Source organism: Harpia harpyja, chromosome 6 (genome assembly GCF_026419915.1).
Source record: "Harpia harpyja isolate bHarHar1 chromosome 6, bHarHar1 primary haplotype, whole genome shotgun sequence".
Taxonomy (NCBI): Eukaryota; Metazoa; Chordata; class Aves; order Accipitriformes; family Accipitridae; genus Harpia; species Harpia harpyja.
In genome coordinates, this window is record NC_068945.1 from 21105994 (window position 1) to 21121825 (window position 15832).

Below are 15832 nucleotides of genomic sequence, written 5' to 3' on the forward strand. Positions count from 1 at the left end.
CAGCTCAGATCCAGGTGAAAAAGACAAAACAGCTGGGATGGTGCAGCTGGATTTGTCTTAGGTCCCTTCCCTCTCACCAGACACCTGTGGCTGGTATCAGGCAGCCTGGTGACAAACACTCCTTCCATCAGGTCCTGCTTGATACAGAGTGGAATATGCACTTCCTTGGGGAAAAAAAGAGGAATTAATAGTAATAATAAATTAATCCTTCACAGTCCTATGGCATGTTTCACAAGGACACAGCACTAGAAAGGACCGTGTTCATTTTTCTTACATAGCAGGCAAGTATATCATGTAATCCCTCTTCCTAAATATAACCATCTTCATCCTTAAAACCTGTTAGAAGTGCTGTGGCCTCATCACTCTTTCCAGAGGCCCACTTCAGCACAGCTTCCAGCCTACATATATTCATGGCCCTCACACATGCTGTTTTCCCTACTAATGACATCCTTAGCTTAAACACATCTTCCCCCTCTCCTGTGTTTAACCTCATTTCTTCTGGATAACAATCATATTTGTAAAATAGATTTTCCATTCCTCTCCTCACACTAGTAACTCCACTCTAGACCTGCTTTGAATTCATCTTTCTCAGAGGTGGTTGACAAGAATAGCAAAGAAGGCGGCTTGATGATAACAGAGAAGATAACAGAGAAGGCTTGATTAACACCTTGCCCATGACATCAACTTTTGTCTACTTGAAATATCTGGCCAACTCTGTTCTTCAATCACATCCGCCTTTCTCCTGGTCATGGCTCTGCCACTCTCTGTCTGCACTTCAAGATAGGTGCACCTTAGTGAACCCCTTGTCCCCATTGAGGTGTGCTCTGTGGTCACACCCCAACTGCACGTTGGGTGAGATTCAGGCATGCACCTTTCCCACCCTGAAGGGAAACCCCTGCTCCAGTACCTGGGCAGGGAGGAAGCCATCTGAGCCCCAATCTTCTCATAGCCTGGATGTCTGGGGGACCAGAATTCCAGTGTGCAACACAGAGGGTATTTGCCCAACAACGTAAACACACCCTCCAGGACCAAAAGTTCACACTGAAAGAAATTTCACTTCTTTCCTATCACCCAGTCCTCAACATTGCCCAGTTTTTTGTATATAATATTCCAGGCCTTCTCTCTCTTGGCAATGTCTCATTCTTGGGACAGCAGTAAATGTTTTAAGTTCACTCCTTTGTGCCTAGCCCAATGAGAGCTATCACCTCCCTTTACAGACCCTGCTCCAATATCATTAATGACATTATTAAATAAGGTTGGTCCCCTACTTCAGGAACTCTGCTGTTGACCTTTGTCTTGATACTGCCTCTCTCAGCACTTCCTGCTTTCCTTTGGTCAGTTCCTTAAACACATTGTAAATTGTTTACTAATTACCTTAACATTGTAACAAACCATTTCTTTAGGGGTGGAATATAAAACGCTTTACCAAAATCCCAATAACTTAGGTCTAAGGCATTTCCTTGTCTTGAAACCCAGTTATCTTCCTAGCAAAATATATCAGGGTAGTTTGGCACACTTCAAATAGAAAAACATATGTTGCATGTTTATTTCATTTGCCCCTGTGCATTTAATTAATCTTTCCTTTAAAACTTACTTTAAACTCTGCTTGGCATTATTATGATCAAACTAAAAGGTCCACTGTGGCCCAGACAATTTTTTCTCCTTTCTTTAAATATAGATTTGCTACTTTTCATTCCTAGTGTACCATCCTAATTAGACAGATTTATTGAAAATCCTTTTTTACTGGACTTGCAATGTCACATGCCACATCTTTCAGAAGTTTGAGATGGAAATTATCCAACTTCCCAATTTGAGCTCATTAAGCTATTTGAGTTTTTCCATTTCCCCTGTTCCTGTTAGCTGGCTCCTTTGTCTCTCCGATCAGTGTAACATTCCTCCCTATCTCTTTAACCATTATGGAATATCATATGAGCAGAACTGGGTAATCTTGGGGACTGGTAAATAGAAAAGGGATGAAATTTAACACAAAACACTGTCTTATGCAGTTAGGGACTAACAATGAGAAATTTCTTTCGAATGTGAACTTTTGTCTTGCAGGATGTTTGCATTGTTGGGCAACTGTCCTCTGTGTAAAACGCTTCAGAAGTCCTTTACGGTTAAAGATCAAGAAGTACAGTCTTCAGATACTGTCTCAATGGGAACCACCTAAGTACCTAAGACAAATCTATGCGATTGGATCATCAGCTACCATAAACCAGTATCACCCCTTCAAAGTCAGGCTAGTGACCTTAGTTTACACCTTTAACATCTGATTGAAAAATGATTTTGTTTCTTTTTTGTTTGTTTCTGTTATAAAATCTATGTCATTAAATGACCACTGGGCAGAAAGCAAAAGTATCTACATTATAAAGGCTCTTTTGCATATTCAGAGATAGGTACTGATTAATGGAGACACAGAGACAAGCATCATACATTCATACTTAAGCAGAAAGATCTTTTCAAATAGCTTCTGTTACCCAATAAAATTAGCATAACTGTTTCAACCTATTAGTCTAGAAATACATTTAGGAAGCTTTTTTTGAAATGTCTGCTGTTAAAACTCAAAACCATCAAAAGGTCTCCGAACTAAACAAGGTCTGCGACGAGAGATTCTCAGGGACTTTCACTCGATCTGGTGAGATACCTTAATGGGACCCACTTTGCCATATACATGGGACATCCTGGAACATCTGTTCCTTTACATTGTTTCAGCTTGCATGCTTATGGTAAGAAACAAAAGAATCACAGGGCACTTCTGAACAGGTAGGTCAGACACTTACACTGAACAGAGGTGGCACAGGGGGATGAAGGGGTTTCAAAGCCTCAGCACATTCCCTGTCATCTGACAAGAGATGCTGATAATCACCCAGTTTGGGATATATAGTTTCCTTCTCAACTTTGAGTGCAGAGTGCCTTCAGGGATGACTGAGGTATAGCTGCTGGAAAAAGCAGGTGGGGATACTGGAAAGATCCTCTCAGCTCTGCTTTAAGTGGGTGTGAGTGCCAGTTTTCCAGCTTCTCTGGCACCCCGAAAGCATGTTAGGCTACTGCAGCTTGTTCCAAGGTTACATCTTCACTGGAGTCAGAAACAGAAGTGGGCACAGACAATAGCAGGCCACTTGGTAAGGACCGTGAGCCCAGCAGAGCAGTACCCAGCATGTGCCAGATTGCCACAGGGTCTGAGCAGTTACTTCTGACCCAAGACTCCTTAGCTGGCCTGACATTTATTTGAGAGACTGCAGCGCTTTAAGTGCAGAAGCACTGGGATAGGGTATAACAGGCTGAAAAGACCTTTTCCATAAAAGCCTCTCAGCTCTGTAGATACGTTTCTTCACCAACCCACCCCCACTTTGTGGAAAATATCCTGAATTTGTAGTTAACATTTGTTTATCTACACTGCAGGTTCAATCTGAGACTGGAGCACGGTTGTTCCAAGCATTGGACAAACTTGCTGACTTCTTCTGGTGAGAACCATGCTGACACCTCTGTAAGGTTACACAGGATGAACCCACAGCATGAAGGCAGGGTAGTCAGTGGTAGTGACCTCTCTGCCCCTTAAGTTCTATGTTTTAGTGTCTCCTCCATTCAGTCTACAACCCTGTTTGAACCTGTCAGTCACCAAAAAGACAGGGCTTCATACTGGGCCCTGCACTCTCCCTCCATCCTCCTGCTCCACTGCTTGGACCGTCCCCATGACCTTTCTGCAACAACCATTGCCCACCACCTTCATGCTAAGCTTGCTTGGCCTTTCTGTCACCTCAGATCATCAGTATTAAGGACTTCTTGTCTGCTCTCCATCTTTTATCACTCTCTTTATCATGTCTTTCCTTTCTCCACATGCTGATATTATCCATGCTGCACTCTTTCATTCATAGACCTTTTGCCTTGCATTCCCCTATCTACTCCTGCCCTGCTATCCCAAATTCCAACTGACCCATACCAGCTGGTCTCTGCTATGTCTCACAAAGCAGAGCATCTCTAATGGGAACCCTGCTCCCTGGCTAACTTTCTCCAGTATAAATGCATTGTTCTCCCATTCAGTTCTGCTCATTTCCTAGACTTACTACTCCAGTTCAGCTCAACTAAACCTCAGACCCACAGTCATAGTCATCTCCTTGCCACATTTGGCTCATTCCTCAGACCCTCCCACCTCCTCCAGCCCCCACTTCAGCTGTTACACAGGATCTCACCCAGTTCTTTCATGAGAAAAATGACAAACTATGATATTCCTCTTCCAGTAGCTTTGCTTTGTTTCCTCTTCCCCTCCTACAACTCCTTCCTCATTCTTCTCTCCCACAGATGAAAAACCTCCTATGCAGGTCTCTTCCTTCATTTCTTTTATTTGCCACTGAGCCAGTCTTATTCTATCCCCTGAATTCCATATGGTCATTCTTGTCCTCTTGTTCCCTCTTCTCCTTGACCTCTCACGCCCCTCTGTCTCTTTACTTTCACAATGCAAGTGCCATTCAATCTCTTTCCTCTTAAAATATTCTCATCTTGAAACATTCTTTCATCTTGAAACATTTATTTTCCTCTCTAAATACCATGTCTTTTTCTCTCCTCCCTTTCATCACCAACCTCTCTGAATACGCAAGGTACAAACACCACCTGGAGTCCCCCCCACCAGTTCAGTGCAGCTTCCTCTCCCTTGCAGCTGCTGCTGCCAAAGTCTCTACTTGACATACTGGGCAAATTTCAGCATAGTCTGAATACTCTGCTCTCACCTGCTGCAGCATGTCGACCACCTTCAGTAGTCTCCTGTGCTGTTTTAACCTGAAATAGTGTCTTTCTTCAGCTACCATGACATCACTCACTTCTTTTGCACCACCTGTGAGTCTACGCTTTTTGCATGTCCTCCAGAAGACACTTTTCTTCTCCCAGCTCCGCCAGAAGTCCATGGGGCTTTTCTCTTTCTGTATTTTACTCCTTGGTAATTTCTGTCACAAACATAGATTCCACTACCATTTCCATGCAGCAATTTTCAGATTCACTCCTCTAACACAAACTTGTCTCCCTAGGTCAAACCCACAGCCTCTCTAATACTCCCTCATAGACATACGGATATCAAACTGAGCTTATTGTAGCTAAAACAGAGTTCCTAATGCTCTTCTCTCTTCTTTTCTATATGCTCTCTTCAGTAATTCCCCTCTTGATCATCACAGACAACACTATTACTTTCCTTGTTGTTCTAATCAACATCTTCATCTCATGTCTCTCACTACGTCCATAGATCCAGGGGATGTCTACAGTTCGCATATTCTTTCTCCATCCAGGCTCTCATCTCATGCCTTTATTACTACTATAGTTCTTTTTCTGACCTTCACAAATGTGATCTTGCCCTCCATGTATCCATTCAGGATGCTGCTAGGAATATCATTTTCCTAACACATCACTCTAACCACGTCATTTCTCTTAGCAGCTGTAGACTGCTGTCGCAATATCTATCTCATTAGTGCAATCTACTTGTCTTCATTAAGGAAATGTCAACTTCTTCCTATAGTCAACCAAAGAGGTCAATCCCCATCACCTACTTATTAATTTTTCAAGCAGACATGACCCATGATTTTTCTGGTGCCATCCCTCCATCTTTGGAAGACCATCTTGTAAACATCTGCACCTCTTATTCATTATCCTTCTTTACAACTCTTCTAGGAATCGTGCATTTCGCGGTGCTTACAGAAATGTGGTTAGCCTGCGGGTGTTTTAAAACCACTACCGGTCACGCTGAATATAATTACCTTGTCGTCTCCTTGTACTCTCTCATAAGGCTGCATTACTCGCCAATATTTAAAGTGCAGCAACATGTCAAAAGGACGGGGACATTTTTCTGATCCATGATTTCTGATCCATGATTAAGGCTCATAAATCTTATGGTAGAAGTCTTACTGGTATTAATAATAATGAACAAAATCCCTATTATACTGCTACTGAGCTGAGGTACAAGAGATTAAGTCACTTGCCTCAGGTCATGAAGAAAAACTATGGCAGAGCTTGGACTGAATTCCAGCTTTGTAAGCCCTGCCCTAACTGCAGTACTACCTTTCTTCCATCTACTTTGGTAGTTATCTACAAAGGATTATGATTTCAGCAGGCTCAGCTGGGCAGTTCTGAATATTTATTTGTGGAAGAATTAGGCTTTATGAGAAAGAAAATGGGGAAATTTCCATTTTATAGTCTGATTTCTTTCCTGCAGAGAAAATATGTTAGTTTATATTCTTTTCTTTTAAGTGAATTCTATTCTGAATGGTCTGTTAAGGGCACCTGGATTCTAGAATCCACATTTTTTATATTTCATTCCTTAAAAACTGAGAAACACCATTCCATTTCTTTCTTTTGCTCTTAAAGAGGTGAATATGTACTCAAGGGTTCCAAGCAACACTTTGTTAGCAATGAGCCGTTAAGTAACTTACATTGTAAATGACTGTCATTATTTTTGCAGAACCTACAAAACATAAAGTCGTCTTCCTCATTTACTGGCTCTGCAATAGTTAATGAACTCATTCCACTCTTGAAGTTATTCTGAGTGCAGAGGAAGACTTTTTCAATGAGAAAAAGCAATATTAATACGGATTTTTATTGCTGGAGATGACAAAATAATTCAGATCATTTCATCTCTGTTTAAGTAAAATAATCTTTTGTATTTTTATTTTTACAGTAAACAGAATACATCTGCACTCATATTAAATCTTTCCTCCACACTTCTTAAAAAGTTTTTAAGCAATAGGCAGGAAGGATAAAAATGCTGAGATTTCTCAAAAGGATTTGGATGCTCAATTAAATGAACAGGAATTAAGCATGCCGTCCTGCAGGCAGCTCTGCAAATATCAGTTTCTCTTGAGAAGGGCATGATCCCGTCATTTTTACTCAGGCAAAATTTCCATTTGTCTTCACTGGCAATTTTGCTTGAAAGCCACCAGCTTGATTGAAATTTGCCCTTTAAAACAGCATGATTAAAACCAGTTGCAGCTCTGTTAAATTACATATATGTTCTTAGTATTTTTAGCAGATATATATTATCAAACTAATTATCTCAGATGTGTCAGAGGAACACGTCAGGTTCTCATTATTTTTGGTAAAGATACTTTTTAATGAATTGCTATTTAAGTTTGATGTAATTAAAATATTAAAATTGCTTATTTAAAACATGATGGGCCAAATCCTCCTGGAACTCATATGCATGAAACACCAGTGATTTCATCCCTTAAATGATTTTAGAAAATCTCTGAACAAGCGGGTGTCTTTGCCGTATCTTAGAAACATGCAGTTGTTTGACTTCCAATTGACATTGATAGACTAAGAATAATTACAGCATCGAAAATGGTGAAGGCTAAATACCTGGGTAGCCTAAGATTCAACTCAAAGGCTGTCTACTGCTTAAATTTCACTGGATCCCTCCAGCAGAACTCTGCTGTGACAGAAGGGAGCACAGACCTTGTGTTGGCCTTTCTATCCAGGGACAATTTTAACCTCAAAGGAAACACTGAAGGCCTGAACTTGCTGCATCACCACGTTCAATAAAACATTTGCTATTGACTTCACTAGGATCAGAATCAAGACTTCAATAAAGGCTCTTTTATAAGGAGTCCATTTGGAAAACAGTTGGGATTTCAAGCACACATATTAAACAAAGCATTTGGATTCTTTAATGTATGAAGGATACATGAAAAAATGGCTGTCCAAATTTACCTGGCAAAACCATTGCATTTTAAAAGTCAAATCTACAGCATTGCAAGGTATTGCAAGTAGTTTTACAAAAATAAATCTTTTTACTCCTAAAGATAGCTGCAAGTGGCCTCTCTTCAGGCTTTTCCAATTGTGTGTAAATAATCCCTAGCGACGGCCAGAGTAGTCCTGTTAAGCCTTTCTTCCTCAGTTGTGCCATGCATCTGACAAACCAAAACAGAGAATGCTTTCATCCCAGAAATCTTGTATATTATTTGTGGTGAAGGTAGGCTGCACAGGAATTAGTTGCTTTTTTTTTTTTTCTCCAGTGGTGCCATGGGCTAAGTATACTCACAATAAAATGTTTTAAAAATAGGATTTACTATGACTTCCATGGATCTTGGGGGAAGAAGGAAGGTAAAGGGGGGATTGAAATAATAAGGTCAATTGTAAATTTTTTTTTTAATATAAAATTGGACTCCGATGGCAGGCAGCAGAGCCCCATCCAGACAGGTTTAACTGGCATCCTTCCAAAAGTGAGATGAAAGGTCCTCTGAGTAGTAATTGTCTAAATGGAACAGACTCTCGTTATTGTGCAACTTCTTCATCTACTTTATTGTACCTTTATAATTAAATGATGTAATTCCTTTTTTTCCTTTCTTGTTTTCCTCTCGACTAGTGCAGGAAAGCATCTGAGCAACGTTGTCGTAGGATGCAGACAGACCCTGTGGCTTCCAGGGTTTTTTGTGGGTCTCTGCAAGTCGTATACAAGATGTTGTGAGCTGCTGGTTGCCAAAGCAGGACATAAACTCTGCCTTCTCCCAGCCACGAATGGACACTTACCTGCATTTCAACTCTCTGCTTGCTTAGTGGTGGAGGTGGTTGCTTCACTGGGATTTTTTGATAGGGTGAGGGAATGCTGCTTTTGCTAGAAACTCGGTGGTAAACAGGCAAACAATTGATCTAATAGGATATAGGGAACACCATATCCAAAGGGGTGTTAGGCAGCAGGGCTATTTAATTCACGGAGGACACTGGACAGACACCTGAGAACTGGAAGAAGCTTAGAGTATTGTGCTAAACAAACCCAGAGCCAGTGTTTCCTGACTCTGCAAGGCTTTAGGGATCAGGAGTGACACTCCGGTCCTGAGATGCTAAAAGACTAGATCAGATGCAAAAGCAGAATCAGAGGACCAGCTTTGTAAGCTCTTTCTTTTTGACCTGTCCTTCTGTACAAGACTGCTTTCCCTCAGTCCCAGTAGCCCATTTGCAGGAATAAAGATTATTCAGGTGAGTAAAAGTTAGCAAGACTGGGCCCTGGGTTTGCATGTTCAACTCCAATAATTTCTTTATTGACTGTAACTTCTGTTGTTTCTGGTTTGATTTTTTTTTTTCATTCATGATAAGAAAGCGAACAAATTAACTGCCTGATTTTGATGCAGCTTTAGAATATTCTTCAGGCCTTTGGTCTCATACCTGCCTGCCTCTCCCTGAGTATGCTTACTTGTGACAATCTGTTTTAATTCATTGCCTATTTAGCTAATTGTATTATTTTGAAATATGCACCTGGATTCTATGGAAATATAAAAAAGGGATAGGAGAAATATAAATAGGACCAACTATTTTATATATGCATTAGTGTCTATTATATCTATCCATAAGAAATCTGAAGTAACAGATCTCCAGTTTTTCTAGAAAATTCCAACATAAAGGTTTTGATTTATTTGCCAGAAAGTAAAAGCTAATAAATACAGAATAGAATTACAGAAGTGATCCAGCCTATTCAGAAACAAAACTGTTTTTCAAAACCACTGGCATCAGAATACTGCCAAGTACCATAGGGCCTGATCCTGCCACAAGCCATTGCCTACAGCTTGTATTAATTTCAGCAGAGTTCATAAGCAGAATAACTGCAGGGCATTTGCAAAGCTAGTTTGGCTCGTAATGACCATTTTTTGTTATCCTTTGATAGACAAACCTACCATCCTCAATAATAGAAGTTTCGCCTAGGGAAAAATGTAGGATCTGTATCAAAATAAATGAATCACTCAAATCCTGTCCAGCTTAAAAAAAAGAAAAAAACCCCACACCAACCCTTAATAGTATTTACATTCAGTTACATACAGCATTACACACAATATTTGGGGCCAGAACCTGCATTAGTTTATCCAGTTCCGGAAGAGGTGTGCTGGATTAAATTAACAGCTGGCAGAGGAAGAAGAGTAAAAGGCCTATGTACCAATAACATCCTCTTTTATATGGTATTTGCCCTGGAGCTCATACAGAGAGAGATTTCATCTGTGCGGGAATATGTACCCCAGAGAGGGTATTTGATTACTACAGGTAGAGAACATCTGCAGCTCTTCACACCTGCACAGGGCATGCTCTGCCCAGGCACCCACCCCTGCAACCTCTAACTCCAGACAAGTGTCTGCCACAGAAGAAAAACTAATAAACCAAGGTGGTGCTGTCGGGATGAACCTAGAATACCTGCCTTATTTTGCACTCGTAGCTGTTCTCAACATCGGATAGCGATGGCAAATGTGCTTATTCCACTTTCATTGTATAGCTGAGGATCATAAAGAAACAGTCTAGTAGCTGGCCTTACATGGGAACAGGGACACTAGTTGACTACTCATGTAAAGCTGGTTCTTTCTAATTCAGTGATTCCAGCACACAAGGATTTTTAACAGATGAGTATTTTACATTACCTTTTGGTAAGGGGGGAGAAAAATCCATTAGTTCTTTTTGATCTAACAAAACATAAAGCGGACAAGCAATCCTATAATATCTCCAGTTCTATTTCTGAGCCAGTCAAACACTCTATTTTATCAAATTGCCATTACACTTGCTTTTCTATGTTTTAATCTGGAGCTGCCAAAGGAACACACCTCTATGGCATTAGTGCTAATGTGTGTGACTTCATCATGGTTGAGAGTTATAGCGTAGGTAGATCCTCACTCCAGAAGGACCATCAAACAAACCAGAATGTTGGTATTCAGTGTTACAAGTCTCCCTCCCTTAACACTTCTCTCAATGTACAATGAAGTTGGTTAAATGTGTATGAAAAAAAACTTGAAGTGGGCAAGGAGTGACACGCACCGATATTTGCACATACCTCCCTTATGTACACAATTTGCACTTCTGACCTTGGGGCAACGACTCTGCGAAGTGGCTATCTGGCCATCTGCAGACACATATGTCCAGGAATATGTGTGCAAGAATGCATGCTGTACCTGAGCCCGGGAATCCCTTGCTACCAGCTGAATGGTGTTTATTTAGAGTTAGTTCACTACACACACATGCACACTTATATGCACACACAAACACACACAGCAGGCTCTTTTGAAGACTATCTTCTCCTGCATTTAACCACCTCGGCTTGAGTTGCCACATTTTCTCTATAGTTAACACTTAGCAGAGCTGCCGTTACACATAACCCAGTGCGAGGCAATTTCAGCAGTTTCTGACAGGGGAAACGGACATTCCTGAACCCTGGACAAGGCAGGTGGTGAAAGAGGAATGAGTCTCACTTATTTCAGGATGAAAAACCTCTCTAATAACTGAAACTCCATTTGCCAAAGGTGAGCTCTGGTGACATGTTCGCCCACTGCCAAGGTTGAATTTCTTTGTTTATGCCCCGAGCACAGCGAGCACACGTGGCAGAGTGATCCAGCCCTCCGCGGCCAGCACAGCACGTCTGCGCCCTCACCTAGATGGAGAAGAGGAATCCCTCCCTCGGCACTGAAACCGGCAGCAGGGTGCCAGCGGGCTGACAGGCTTTGGACATGTTCACTTGTCCATTACAAATGGGACCGAAGCCACCAGTTCGTTTCATAGGGGTCATTAAATAGCAACTAGACATTAAGGTCACTAGCAACACAGACAGGATCCCAACTAGTGATCTAGGTTCCCTGCTACACCACCTGTTTGTACCGTTCCAGTGCAAGTCTACACCATGCTACTCACCTCTACTGCTCACTTTTAAAACATACGGAACAAAATGTATACATTGGCAAACACATGTGAGAGTACATCCCTTGTGAATAATTAGCTTTAAGCAGTAATTCTGCTTGCAGTGTCTGAAGAGGCAATTAATGCAGGCTATCAAGGGAGTTTGGGACAGAGAACACACTTAGAAAATAAGTATTTTTAAAGATTGCACGGTGTAAGAGGCAATGATTTCACTGCAATGGAAATAAACCGCTGGGGAATCATCTGAATGTAGCAGAAGAACCATGGGAGGGAAATGTTATTTTGTTGTATGGAGTAACCATGCCGTGGGTAGCAAAGATGCTGTCATCCTTTACTGAAACCCTCATCATCCTGCAAAAACATACATCTTCTGCAGACAGGATGTTTAGGCTGGGTTTTATGCATATCTCCCCTTCTTATACTTCGGATCAAAGAAACATTTGAGGCAAAGTGACCATCACCTTGAACTGGTACCTTGGGGGAAGAAAGAAGAAGAAGGACCAAAAGACAAGAAAAAACATAGCACAAAAATGCTACAGGTAAGCAGATGCATCTCCACCCCAAGAGGAAATTATTTCTTTCTAACACTCCTAATAAATTCATTTAATGTTTTGTAGACATTGAAAATACTCCAAAACATAGCTCAGTGTAAACAGCAAGCTGGGTTTCCTCCTGCTCTTTAGCATTTCTCTTTGTTTACTCTCCATTTGAGGATAGAAAAAGCCTACATGTGAGCACTGCAAATGGTGTATTTCGGGACTGATGGGGCATTCGGTAAGGGAATGATGAAATACAGACATATGTAGCCTCCAATAAAATAATATGTACTTTGCCTGAGTCACCAGGGTCAAAAAAAATAAAAATAAAAAAATCCAATGTCTGCTTTATTAATACTTTTTATTTGTATGTGGAAAATAATCTGATACCACGGTGATGGGCAGACTATATCAAGCTTAGAAAGACAGAGACATGAGAGAGACATTCTGGGGTGTGTCTGCTCTCACCCCCACTGCCTTTTTGCTCCCCAAGCCCCACGCCTCAGCAGAAGAGACCCCGTGGGAAACTGCCCTGGCAGTGCTTCAGGAAGCGATGCCCAGCCAGCCCAGTTCACCCATCGCAAGGAGAGGTACTTGGCTAGAGATGCCAGCTCCCATCTGTGAGCCCAAATGTCTCTGCTCAGCCTCTGCTCAGCTCGGGAAGACTTGGCACGTTCATTTGGTAAAAAACAGCCCTTACCTTTGGCAATCAGCTCCTCCAGCTCTTGGTCGAATCCTTGTCGGTGGCATTTCCTCCAGAGCCCCATGTTGGTCGAGTTGTACTGTCTGTTGCACTCATCGACTGCACTCATAGCAAAGATCTGCCTCCTGTTTCTTGCCAAGAAGAGTTTCCCTTCCCAGCGGTCCAACCTAGACCTGCTGGCCCTGAGAGGCAGGTTGTTGTTGGAGTTATAAATGAAGCCAGGATCATTTCTCTTAGTGGTGATGCTCTTGCACCTCTCTCTGTGCTTCCTGGCATCAGTTTCGTACCAATGGTCAGAGCAGATTGCCACAGCCAGCATGCCCAGGGCACACAGAGCTAAAGAGAGGCCAGCATACAGCAGTAACCTTCCAGCAGCCATACCTCAGCTTCACAGAAACACCATGGACATCTTCACAACAGGCAAAGCCCTTGAGCGTGAGACCACGCAAAAGCCTCCGGAGCAGCTGCTAGGTGTCACTTGGCAGAGACTGCCTCAAACATCCCCAACTCCCGTGGCTCACATCCACGCTGCGGAGCGATGCTGAGAGCGCTACAAAGTTCTGCCCTGGAGGCAGTCCTGGAGTCTCATCTGCCTCTTCTCCTCTGCAGAGGAGACCTGGCGAGGAGAAATGCAGCCTTCCACTTCGAACGGGAGCGAGCCAGCGACCCACCTATACAAAGATGTCCTGCTCCCCTCACCAGGAGCACCCGAGCGGCAGGGGCTGAAGGAATATATCCCCCTGAAGAGACCTGAAAGCTACGGCTGATCAGTCCATTAATCTCTTTCAATCTGGCCAGCTCAGAAATCCAGAAGAGATGGCTTTCAGATCAGCAGGCTCACCACAGCATCATCACAGGACAGAAAAGTTCAACGGCTAGAGACCTCCCGCTTGCACGCAGCCGGTTATCCCCGTTTCAGGAACGGGTGACTCGCCTTCTCTTTGTCAGTGGCTCAGCAAGGGCATCATCCTCTGGACGGTCGGTCGCTCGCTTGGGTTTAAAGCGGGGTCGAAGGGGAGGGAGCAAGAGGGGGGAGCAATCCGTTGTCGTTGCTGCTGCTGCTGCTGCTGTCTTAAATCGCGGCTAAAATACAACCTCCCCGGCAGGATCTGGAAACGCGGGCACGCACGGGTCTCTCCCTCAGCAGACTTCGCCGACAGTCACTGACATCTTGCCTTCGCCGACACCTCGGCTTCTCTCTGCCAGCCTCGTCGTCTGCGCTGTCATCCAGGCAGCGTAACGCCCCGATCCCTTCCCCCGGAGCGCCCCAGCGGCAGCCTCCCCGCTCCCGGGCCGGGGAGAGGCGGCGGGGGCAGCCCCGGCCCCGGCAGGACCCGCCGCCGACCGCGCACCTCCCGTTAGGCAGCAGTGGAAGCGGTCCTCGGCCCCGGCATCGTTCTTCCACACACACGCACACGCCCCCCCCGCCGCCACCACCGCCACCACCGCCACCCCCCCTTTCCGCTGGGATGGGAAAAGCTTCCTTCGTCCCCGGCGCTGGGATGTGTTGTGCACAGTTTTGCTAACACGGCGGCACGTTAGCCATCTGCAAGATGAAGGCGGGCGGGCTGGGCTACGGCTGGCTGAAAAGGATGCTAAGGGATGGGGAGGGGAGGGAGGTCGGGGGAAATCAAACCAAAACAAACAGGGGCGGCGGGGGGGGGGGAGGTACACACCTTACACGGGGAGAGGAAAGCAGCCCCTAACTGTTGTCAACAGCTTTTGGTCTGCACCATTTCTCTGCCATATGGCCCGATCTTCACGACGGAGCTGAGATTTTTAGCTCAGCAGCTTCGTACGAATCGTATCCCCAGCATCAGCAGTTATATATTCAGACATTTTTTTTTTTCTCCTTAAATTTCCACTCCCTTTCTCTCTAATGGGAATAACTCACCCATCTTGTAGAGATCAAGTGCAACAGAAGGCGAGCTGGAGTCCCCAAGCTTTAGAAATCTCATTTCACCGTTTTTAACCCAAATAAGAGCGAATCCAATCTTCTGTACACCTGGGAATCTTTCCTTGTTCAAACACCGAGCCCTGCAGCCTTGGCTAAAGCCTACAGACAGAGAATACAGAGCGCTGAGCCAAAAGCCAGTGATGTCACCCATGCAACGTGAGACTCATTTCTTATTTCTCTAGCCTCCTTAAAGATAAACTGCACCACTTCCCAGGCAGGAAATGTCGAAGCCTTACTTTTTTAAGACGGGAAAATGTAAAACCTGGATTTAACTGGCTCCTGCTTATTCTTGGTCACAAGCCCTTACATTGTGTCGACCAAATCCAAGACAAGCGGAGCCGTTTCTTACTGCACGAAAAAATACCAACCTACTACGTAACACAGAGCATGAGCTTGGAAAAACCCTGGATTCAAGACTTTCTGTGTGATCCAGAAAACCGAGGCCTCCAGACTCTGAACTGTACCGTTTAAAAAGGAAATAAGCACGGGCATTTGCCTTGCATCAAAAAGCTCCAGTTCCTGGCACATCCTGGTCTGTGAGTACCACAGCATCCTGGAGCTGGTGGAGGAACCTAGTTAGTCCCATGCAATATTTGGCTCCCCCACACCAGCAACTCCACGGCACGAATAGCAAACAACACGGTCGCTCCTACTGCACCAAAATGTCCACAGCCCGATGCATCTCCACAGACAACTGCCGCCAAAATCTACATCCACGCTGGATCCCACCAGCTTTTGGCCCCTGAAGCCCAAGCTGTGTTATATGAACAGAAAATAAGCACAGCCTTTATTGGAGCCCCTGGGTTGGTGATAGCCCTTGGCCCCAAGAGGGGAGTGCTGGGATTTTGCTGGCTTTTAGCCCTAGCTACACAAATTGTACTTGCTCCAGTGGGGAGAGCAGAGGGGGGACATAGTAGCTCTTCATGTATCAGAAGTACATGCTTGGACTTTCTTGTGGAATACAGCTGCATCAGAAAAAAACACACAGCTGGATCCTAC

At 43.8% G+C, this 15832-nt stretch overlaps 1 protein-coding gene across 1 annotated transcript in view; it reads right to left on the minus strand.

Annotated features, from left to right (window-relative positions):
- The window catches only part of TMEM178B (transmembrane protein 178B), a 238129-nt gene extending 222870 nt beyond the window's left edge, over window positions 1-15259 (minus strand). The window contains exon 1 of the mRNA XM_052790169.1: window positions 12874-15259. Coding sequence (XP_052646129.1) covers window positions 12874-13255 — 382 coding nt within the window. The 5' untranslated portion in view covers window positions 13256-15259. The remainder of the gene's footprint in view (window positions 1-12873) is intronic.
- Between the last annotated feature and the right edge of the window lie 573 nt (window positions 15260-15832).